Source organism: Nomascus leucogenys, chromosome 7b, assembly GCF_006542625.1.
Source record: "Nomascus leucogenys isolate Asia chromosome 7b, Asia_NLE_v1, whole genome shotgun sequence".
In the NCBI taxonomy this organism is placed as follows: Eukaryota; Metazoa; Chordata; class Mammalia; order Primates; family Hylobatidae; genus Nomascus; species Nomascus leucogenys.
In genome coordinates, this window is record NC_044387.1 from 35,965,481 (window position 1) to 35,976,591 (window position 11,111).

Sequence of the window (11,111 nt, forward strand, 5' to 3'; positions counted from 1 at the left end):
AAATGTCATGGTAATCACACTGAAAATAAACTAAAAAGAAGCCAGTGAAATCATTTTAATAATATATTTTATTTAATCCAATGCACGTAAAATATTATTTCAAGATGTAATCAATTAGAAAACATATTAACATAATACTTTATATCCATTAGTTTAGATGTCTTTGAAATCTGGTATTTTATGCTTGCAGCATGTATCAATTTGGATCAGCACACTTCAGGTGCTTAAGCGTGGCCTGAACCAGTTCTGGGGAAGGTGGAATAAAAGCCAGGAATTTACAAAACACACAGGTAATTCTTCTACATGATCTGAGGCCACTACCCTAGACTGTCCTGTACACAATCCATTCTACACCCATTACTGAATTAACATTTGAAAAAAAAAATGCCCCTTTAATTATGTCAATCCTAAGAACCTAGAAAACCCTGGTACCTCCAATTCAATCAATGCAGATAGGTATTCACAGTTCTCTAAAAGTGACCTCATTCATCCATCCAACCTACTCTTCAATTAGAAAATGTTTTGGATTCTTCCATAAAGCTTTCCTAAGCAAATATTCATTCATTCAACAAATATTTGTTGAGAACCCACTAAATGCCATCATGGATCTTATAGGTGTTAAAAAAAAATAAAATAAAAATGGGAGTCACAGTTTAGATATACATCAAGACCAACTGCCCATAACCACATAAACCAAAACTTAAGTCATCCTGATTTCCCTGAAATGCTCTAATCATAAATATAAAACATAAGCTTTATATTTTTGTTAATATGATTCCGTGAAATTAAGCCAATCAACTACAGACAAATCAACTTAAACAACTGTTTGCCTCCCCCCAAAAAATCTTAATGTATAAGGACCAATAATGGAAAAGCTCAAAATGCTTCCTCCTTTATCCTTATAAGCTATGCCGTTACTGGTGAGTGCAAGCTTCTTACCACCCTTCCCACTTGATTTGAAGTCTCCCGGATTCTGATCTGTACTTTTTCTATGACAATAAACTTTTAGATTCATCCTAATTTTATTTTTCATACAGGAAAACAGATCAGGTATAACACAAATCATTACACAATTTTTTACAATAAAAGAAATGCTCTGAAATAGCACTATGAGATGCTATGAAAATACTTGAGAGGTCCTTATATAGTCTGAAGGGCCAAAGAAAGTCTTTAAGCAAAGTAACATTTAAGTTAAGAAAGGGTGTGAATACAATTAAGGAATCTGAGCAGATAAAATGAAATTTCTAGGTAGAGAAGGAATGTACATTATGGAAAGCACTAAGGTGGAAAAGAACATGGAGGGCCAAGTTACTGAAAGGAGCAGACAGATGAGGAAAGTAATCTGATAGGGGGCTTCCCAGGCAGGCAGAAACCAGATAAGGCCAAACTAATGAGCTTCCAATTTTCCTTTAAAAAAAAAAAAGTATAAATATTTAAACCAAAGTAGACTACAAACTCCTCAAAAGACACAGACCATTCCTTCTAAACCTCATGTCTTATGTCTCCTCACAGAGTACAGATATTTAGTACTTCCTCTGTACACAGAAAAATCGTAATTATGCCAGCCTTTTAATTTCTAGAATTTCCAGGTTATACTAACAATTAGGTGTAGCTTCAGGTAACTTAAAAAGCACATTACCATGAAACTCAAGAAAACCTTTCCTGAAGTGCTGAGTTTTAACATAAAATTCCTTAGAAAGAGAGGCAGTTTTTATGTGGAAAAACATGGACACCACGTTCTACCAGCATGATGCCAAAATTCTAGCTCTACCCAAGCTCCCAGTGGAAGGGGTGAAGGACATCCAACTCCCTTGCTTCTTACTCCTCACTTTCCCTGACATTGTTCTTCATATCAAAGATTGTGATTTATACACACAGAGAGATTAAAGGATTTAAAGAAAAAAATTTTACTGGGTCAAATCAGCCTGTTACCTATCACACCCATGCCTTACTCTTCCAGTTGATCGAAACATGATACACGACACTGTACAAGCAGAATTCTAAGCTAGTTCCCCACATTCCTGGCCCCTAGAGAGCGCATCTACATAATACCCTCCCCTGGAGTTTGGGTAGAACCTACAAATATGAGCAGATATCACTTCTGGGACTAGGTTCATCAAAAGGGAGATCTGACTGGGTCTGACTTAATCAGGTGAGCCTTTAAAAGGGGCTGGGGGCTCCCTAAAGCCACGGAGATGAAAAGTGTTAGAAGGCCTGTGAAAGGGCTAGCTGACATACAGCTGGCCTCTGGCCAACAGCTGGAGAGACAAAAAGGGACCTCAGTCCAACAACCACAACGAAATTCTGCCAGAGGGCTTAGAAGGACCCCAAACCTCAGATGAGATCCCACTTGCAGACCCTTTGATTTCAACCTTGTGTGACTGAGCAAAGCCGTCAACTATGCCACGTCCAGACTTCTGATCTACAGGACTGAGAAAACGAGTAGGTGTTGCTTTGAAGCCACTGATTTGTGGTAATTCGTTATGCAGCAATAGAAAACTAACAACACTCAAGTATTTCTCATATAACGTCTGCCAGATACGAAAGTTTTTCAGGCGTCATTTTACAAATATCTTTCTAGCTGCTTTAAGAATAAAATTCTTTCAAAATTGACATGAACATTAATTGTGCAATATCTCCTTAATAATTCTCACCGTTTCCAATGAAAAGTCATTGAGTTTGGTGAGTCAAGATTCACTGAAATAATTCTTCAGTGATGATGGGCCTCTTTGGTGAGGTGACCTTATTCCCGTCCTGCCCCCTAAGGGTGGGCAGGGTGGACAGAACGCAGCCTGGACTTCCGGACGCAGAATCCTACCGCCCCAGACTCGCCTACCCCTCTGGCCTCTGAGGGGGGCCCTAAGCCCAGGACAGACGTGGAAAAACGGCAGAAAAAAGGATGCAGTTCTTCTCTTTAATCCCTAACCCAATTTCTCGGGAAAAGCCGCGTTCCCACACAGAAGGCGAACCCTCTAAAGCTGTGGCTTGGCTGCCGCGCACGCATTCGCTTTACGAATTCCCAAAGCATCTAGCGGAAGTTTAGACCGTTCACTAGGGGTCACATGGGCCACTTCGGGAGCAGCTGGCAAACAGTTCCTTTCAGTTTGAAAGTACCTTTGAAACTCGGAAATTGTGCTTCTTGGTCTTTCAGTTCATAAGCCTAGAGAGCGGCTACTGAAATTGGAATTGTCATCTTCTTCCCTCGGCCCCAACTAGTAGACCACGACCAGAAGACATAGCCTAACCTACACCTACCGTAGTGTCACACCCGGCACAGCGCGACCAGGTCCACCAACTGCGCCTGCGCGAACCGGCCGCTCCCGCCAGATCACAGGAAGGCTGAGAGAAAGGGCAGGACCCCGCAGCGTGGGGCTGGGCTTAAAGGCTCGTCGCGCCTGCGCAAAGGACCCGACGACGTGCTGCGTCGTTACTTTTGAAACGCTTGGCGGGGAAGTGCTGTTGGAGCCGCTGTGGTTGCTGTCCGCGGAGTGGAAGCGCGTGCCTTTGTTTGTGTCGCTGGCCATGGCGCTGCAGCTCTCCCGGGAGCAGGGAATCACCCTACGCGGGAGCGCCGAAATCGTGGCCGAGTTCTTCTGTAAGTCCTCGCGCAGGCCAATATATTGGGGGGAACTGAGTCGTGGCGGCTTAGTGGGCCCACAGCTCGGCCTTTGAGACCAGAGAAGTAATGCGGGGAGAGGCGGCTGCAGGCGCTTCCTCCTGACGCGTTGCTAACGTGGAGCTGCAGGCCTGCGTGCTGCTGGGGCCTACCTCACGGCGTAGCCTCTTCCGGAGCGTTTCTTCCTTTAAGTGCAGATCCGTCCCACCACCCACCCCTTACTTCCCGATACAGGACACAGTGTGACTGGGGTGGGCCCCAGTGTGTGTGTGTGTGTGTGTGTGTGTGTGTGTGTGTGTGTGTGTGATCCGTCCCACCACCCACCCCTTACTTCCCGATACAGGACACAGTGTGACTGGGGTGGGCCCCAGTGTATGTGTGTTTCTTTTTGTGTGTGCGTGTGTGTTTCTTTTTTTTTTTTTTTAACTGCGAGAGCACCCTCACCTTCCCACTCTAAGTGATGATTAGGCATGAGGCTGGCGGTAAACAAGACTTTGGGAACCCTTGTTCTCGAACAGGCCAGCTGCACGTCGTAAAGGAACCTAGCAGGATTTGGGAGGGAAAGGGGAAGATATAGGCTTGTCTGGAGCACAAGGACTATTCGGTCAGTTGCTAACCCGAATGCAACAGCCTATTTTGACGTTCTCTAGCCTCAATCTGAATTTGGACTTGGATTACGTGAGGTGAAATTTGGCAATAGTAGTTAATACACTTTGGCTTTTTTTTTTCTTACCACATGAAAGCAATTATCTTTTTTACTTAGAAGCAAGACTTTTAAGGATTTTTAATGCCACTTTGTACCTACTCTGCTTTCAGCAAGATACACGTGTGTTCAGTCATTTCTAGCTGTATAGCCTAATGAAAATATAGCCACATCTAAATATATTTTATTTTCCAGAGTTGTGCAGTGATAATGAATTTTCTGTAACATTTCTTTTGCTTGCAGCATTCGGCATCAACAGCATTTTATATCAGCGTGGCATATATCCATCTGAAACTTTTACTCGAGTGCAGAAATACGGACTCACCTTGCTTGTAACTACTGATCTTGAGCTCATAAAATACCTGAATAATGTGGTGGAACAACTAAAAGGTATTTAATCATTGGAAGCAATTTGAGTCTTGCAGATTTTCTAGCATCTGAAGTAGTCATTTTTCCGCTCTGCACATAGAAGTGTACTGACATCTCAAATATATTTTCAATTGAGAGGAAGCAAATAATATATAAAATGGAAGAAATCCACTCTTCCCCCACTACATTGTGAGTGGGCTGAATATTCTGATGTTAGAAAAGTGATATGGCTAAAAAAATAGTCTTCATCAACTCCCTTAGAAGTGGCTTTTGCAGTTAATGTGGCCAAATGGAACAGGTTGGAATTTTACATAATTATAATGGTGTTCACTATCTGAGAAAATATACACTATATATTCTCAATATAATGTATTAATTTTCTGTAACTAATTAATTTTCTGTAGTCTAATGTTATCATTAGATTAAGATCAAAGAAATTGGATTCAACCAGAGAATTAAACTTCAAAAAAAGAAAAAGATTAGCTGCTAAATAACACAGTTTTTTTTTTGTTTTTGTTTTTCACGTATTTCTATTTGTCATTTTCAAAAATTCTGCCAGTGATTCAGTAAGCCTTTTCTGTCTGAACAGTCATTTTTCTTTAGCTCGAGAAATTGCTGTATTGCCTGTTTGGTGAATACTTGTTCTTCATCAATTTCTTTTTCCTTTCTAGAATTCCTGTTAGTTTCTCTTTCATGTTACCCTCCACTTAGGATTCTCATTTCTAATTTTTCAAATGTTTCTCCCATTTGATCTTCTAAAATTTTAAAAAATACTACAGTGGCCATCTTTTTTTTTTTAATTTAGAAATTATTTCTTTTGTTGACCAGAAATGTGTCTTTTTTTTTTTTTTTACCGTTTTTATTGCATTTTTACTAACCCATGTTTAGTATGCCCTTCCAATGATGGCCATGTGAACTTCTTTAGCTTGATAACTCTCTTTAAAGCTATACTCTCCTCTAGATAAACTGTTAGCATTGCCTTGCCATTTATGTATGCAGGAGGGGAATCCCTCAACAACCTGTGGATGTCAGGTCTCAAATTGACAGGCAAGGGAAGATAGCCCTGTTGACATTTTGGCCTGGGTATTTCTTTGGTGTGGGTGCTTTTCTGTGTGTTATAGAATGTTTACCAACAACTATGGCCTTTACTCACCAAATGCCAGTAACAAACCCTCTTACTCTGACAACCAGAAATGCCTCCATATATTATATTGCCAGATATGCCCTAGGGGACAAAATTGCCCTTGGTTGAGAACTTCTGCTATAGTAGATTGGTATTGTCAAAATAGCAAGATGAGACCTCTTTTGCTGTGGGAATAGACCTCTGTTCTCAAGTGTACACAGGAAAGACACTGATAGGAGTGTCCACCTCTCCCAGAGTTGCATCCAAAATTGGGGGTCAGGAATAAATCATCTATAGTGATTCATAGGGCTGTACTCAGATCGTTTGGCCTGGAACCTCTAGGCAACTATGGATGTGTGTTTTCATCTTAATTTGCTAGAGAAGCAAGCATTGCCTAAGCCAATGGTTTTTAGGTTGTCTCATTTGAGACTGCATTGATGACATTTCACCTTATGTGTGTCTAGACCTCCCTATTTAACTTCTCCCTTTTATTTTAGTTAAAGTGGAAAAATTGTTCTTCCCTAGAGGCAAGTTCTGTTTGTTTTTTGTTTGTAGTCTCACTGTCACCCAGGCTGGAGTGCAGTGGCATGATCTCCACTCACTGCAACCTCTGCTCCCCACCATAGCCTCCCGAGTAGCTGAGATTATAGGTGCCTGCCACCGTGCCCGGCTAATTGTTATATTTTTACTAGAGACAGCGTTTCACCATCTTGGCCAGGCTGGTCTTGAACTCCTGACCTCATGATCCACCCACCTCTGCCTCCCAAAGTGCTGGGATTACAGGCATGAGCCACCACACCTGGCCAATTGTTTTGTTTTGAATGTAATTTCCTCTAGTCTTTTTCAGGGTCTTTATCCTGTTCTCATATTTTCTGCTTCTGTGTTTTGATTTTAATTATCCCCATTGGATTCATCTCTCTCGTTTTAAAGGAAGAACAAATTACCACCCAGTCTCCTCCTTTTCAGAGTGAAACTAATAAAAAGTTGTTGATAAATGCCAGGGATCACAAGGCCCACAGGCCACATCCAACAAGTGGCCTGTTTTTGCACTGCCCACAAGCTAAGAGTGTTTTTACACTTACAGGTTTGTTTAAAAATAAGCAACAGAGATCTCGGTGGCCGATAAGCCTAAAATATTTACTAATTACCCTGTTTCTTTACAAAAACTTCACTGACTCCTGAATATGCTGTTTCAATTCCCAAGATTACTTGAAGGCTCAATGTGAGCCCCCGTTCTGTGTTTATAATTTTTCTGTAAGTGATCTCTGACCTGTGTATAGCTTCACTAACAACCTCTGTGTAGTCAACTCACAAACTTATATCTATCCCAAGCCTCTTTCTCCAGACTCATATTTCAGCTATATCTTTATGTAGCTATCCCAGAGATAATGTACACTCAAGCATACTAAAAACTAAATTTAGGATCTCCAAGACTAATACTCTTTAATTCTCTTTTTTTCCCTCAATGAATGGCTAAACCGTCCAACCAGAAATAAAAGAAACTTGGAAACTGTTCCTGAATCATGCTTCTTCCTTACTATCATGACTAACCCAATAAATTTTAACCATGAAATCTCTTAAATCTACCTACTGCTCCATATCTACCAGTTTATCCTCCTACAAGCTTTCAGTAACTCTTGATTGACTAACTAGTGTCTCTAGATCCCCTCTAACATCTCCAGTCCACTTTCCGTATCACAGCTAGAATGATAGTTTTGAAATACAAGTCTAATTGCTTTACATCCTGTTCACACACAGTAATGACTTCCCTGGTCTTGAAGTGTGTAGTTTTTTTATTTGATCCACCAGGCTTTGCGTCATCCGGCTCCTATTAATCTTGCGAGGATTACTTTGTTTTATTTTGTTTGTTTGTTTGTTTCTTGATTGTACTTGTAGTGGGCTGCTTCCAGCCCTCTATATGCTCTTCCCTTGGAAGTATTTGAGGCCTGTATCTTCTTTCCTATCCTTTTGCATATTTAATGCTGTTTATCGCTAGAGCTAAACTCAGACCTTTTCTGACCTCCCTGAGTGGCTCAAATTTTCGTTTTTTATGCTCTCATTGCATCTTACGTCTCTCTTTCATAGCAGCCATTACAATGATAATTTCTCATTTATTGGTGTGATGAGTAGATTAATGCCCATCTCCTATGCTTTTATCTTGGATTAGGATGAAAATACCACATGTTCAGTATCCTGTCCTCAGCACCAATTACTGTACCTGGTACAGATACTGAGAATTTGAAAACAGAAGTTAGATTATTGATGGTGCAAATTTTCTTACATGTAGCAGGAGGTCCCAGATAGCAGTGGTAGGAATTTGCTGAGGATAGGGAGTAGGACCCGAGAAGCGAGCTACTTTATGATGCAGTGGACCAAAAAAGATGCCTTCCTTTTTATGTGTTGCAGATTGGTTATACAAGTGTTCAGTTCAGAAACTGGTTGTAGTTATCTCAAATGTTGAAAGTGGTGAGGTCCTGGAAAGATGGCAGTTTGATATTGAGTGTGACAAGACTGCAAAAGATGACAGGTAAATAGGAATTACATTATTTCTACTTTGATATATTTTTTTCAAAACTTTTTATTACTAATTCTAATTATATTGAACTAGTTTTATATAAAATATAGTTTGTTTCTAATTTATATTTTCTAAGATATCCTCAGTCACCTATGGAAAAGAATTGTGCTCAGTTTAGCATATCATTGATTGGTATATATAATATAATTTTAACATAATTGCCTTTAGTCTAAATCAGTAGTTTTCAAACAGTATTTATGGTGATATATACAAAACTACACATGATACACTAGATGAACCATTTAATGAATTGTTCTAAGATATTTTTAACTATAAGGAATGATATTAGACTCACACAATTTAAGATGTAGCTCTGCTGTACTTCCTTTAATGCCATCTGCTTCCTAAGACACTTCATAAATTTCTGAAGGTTCCAGATTCCCTGGAAGAGAAATGCATTATCCTAGGCGTGCTTGTCTATAAACTGAGAACCATTTCTTATAGTGAAATGTAGTTTGCTTCTGAAAGCTTTGGTGTATTTTAGGAAATTATTAGCTTGTAAAATAATTTGATATACAATTTAATGTTTTATTTGAGAAAATAGGAAATTAGACATTTAGGCATTCTAAAAATGCCGAAATGATTATACTAATAAATATTTTAGATATCACTTGTTATTTTTATTTCAAGAGATGCTGAAGTTTCCCGAACTTGAAGTGATTGGCGGATTTTCTAGTCATCTGATACTAAATGACCTGACACTAAGACCAGCTCTAAAAGATGACTGGCAGGATAAATGAAGTAATAAGGATGTATGTTGTGCCTACTAGGTTGTAGGTCCAAAGGATATTTTCACTCACATTTTTTACAAACCTCCTTTCTCAAATAAGCCCTGCTTATTTGATGTTGAGAGTATTTAATCAGATAAATAATCTTACCACTATGTTTGAAATAACTTGTTAAGACCTAAAATGAATTAATTGATTTGATTTTTTTTTTTGACAGTGCACCCAGGGAGAAGTCTCAGAAAGCTATCCAGGATGAAATCCGTTCAGTGATCAGACAGATCACAGCTACAGTGACATTTCTGCCACTGTTGGAAGTTTCTTGTAAGTATTATACAACTTCTTCTTGAATTAAATTGATTGGCAAAAAGACTAAGCTACTGCCGTAATCACCCCTTTATTAAATTTTGTCTTATTTATCAGATTTATGTAATATAAATTGAAGGAAAAATGTTATAATGCAAAAGTAATGTATCGTAGTCTCCCTTTCCACAGGAAGACCCACAGTGAATACCTGAAACCATGGATAGTATGAACCCTATATAATGTTTTTTTCTTATGCATACATACCTATGATAAAATTTAATATGTAAATTAAGCATAGTAAGAGTTAATAAACTGGAACAATTATAACAATATGCTGGCATCACTATTCTTGCGCTTTGGGACCATTATTAAATTAGATAAGGGTTACTTGAACACAATCACTAAATTGCACAGAAGTTAGATACAATATTTTCTTTACTAAAATAAATGTTCATTGAGCAAAATAAATTAACTGGTGATTGGAGACCAAGCCAAATAACCTTTTCCAGCAGTGAGTGGTTCAAAATAGAAGAGAGGCAGCAAGATTAGTTTTACTTTTAGAAAATAATGTACTTCAATGATCTTATCCCCAATTTAGGTTCATTTGATCTGCTGATTTATACAGACAAAGATTTGGTTGTACCTGAAAAATGGGAAGAGTCGGGACCACAGTTTATTACCAATTCTGAGGAAGTCCGCCTTCGTTCATTTACTACTACAATCCACAAAGTAAATAGCATGGTGGCTTACAAAATTCCTGTCAATGACTGAGGATGACATGAGGAAAATAATGTAATTGTAAGTTTAAAATGTGGTTTTCCTGAAATCAAGTCATCTATAGTTGATATGTTTTATTTCATTGGTTAATTTTTACATGGAGAAAACCAAAATGATACTTACTGAACTATGTGTAATTGTTCCTTTATTTTTTGGTACCTATTTGACTTACCATGAAGTTAACATCATGAATTTATTGCACATTGTTCAAAAGGAACCAGGAGTTTTTTGTCATCATTGTGATGTATATTCCTTTGAAGATAGTAACTGTAGATGGAAAAACTTGTGCTATAAAGCTAGATGCTTTCCTAAATCAGATGTTTTGGTCAAGTAGCTTGACTCAGTATAGGTAGGGAGATATTTAAGTATAAAATACAACAAAGGAAGTCTAAATATTCAGAATCTTTGTTAAGGTCCTGAAAGTAACTCATAATCTATAAACAATGAAATATTGCTGTATAGCTCCTTTTGACCTTCATTTCATGTATAGTTTTCCCTATTGAATCAGTTTCCAATTATTTGACTTTAATTTATGTAACTTGAACCTATGAAGCAATGGATATTTGTACTGTTTAATGTTCTGTGATACAGAACTCTTAAAAAAGGTTTTTTTGTGTGTTTTATAAAATCAAGTTTTAAGTGAAAGTGAGGAAATAAAGTTAAGTTTGTTTTAAATTTGTCTTAAAATATTTTGATACTGGTTTGGTGTTGATATAGTTAAATGGTAATTAGAATTGATTCAGCATAGCTAATGAATTCTTGTTCCTGTGAAATTATAGAACTTAAGGATACAAAGTTGAGTGAGTCTTGAGGTGTCTTCAATCTAATGGATAAACTTTGATCACATCCTGTTCATCTCATAACAATAGACTTAAAGCTATTACTTCATCATTGTGAAATGACAAATGTCCTTTGGA

At 38.3% G+C, this 11,111-nt stretch overlaps 1 protein-coding gene across 1 annotated transcript; it reads left to right on the plus strand.

Annotated features, from left to right (window-relative positions):
- Window positions 1–3,182: 3,182 nt before the first annotated feature.
- MAD2L1 (mitotic arrest deficient 2 like 1) lies at window positions 3,183–10,881 on the plus strand. Its single transcript, XM_003271326.4, has 5 exons — window positions 3,183–3,595; window positions 4,563–4,709; window positions 8,218–8,338; window positions 9,332–9,435; window positions 10,016–10,881. Exons 1-5 carry the CDS (start codon window positions 3,523–3,525, stop codon window positions 10,186–10,188), a joined length of 618 nt encoding a protein of 205 aa, XP_003271374.1. The 5' UTR covers window positions 3,183–3,522; the 3' UTR covers window positions 10,189–10,881.
- The last annotated feature ends 230 nt before the right edge of the window (window positions 10,882–11,111 follow it).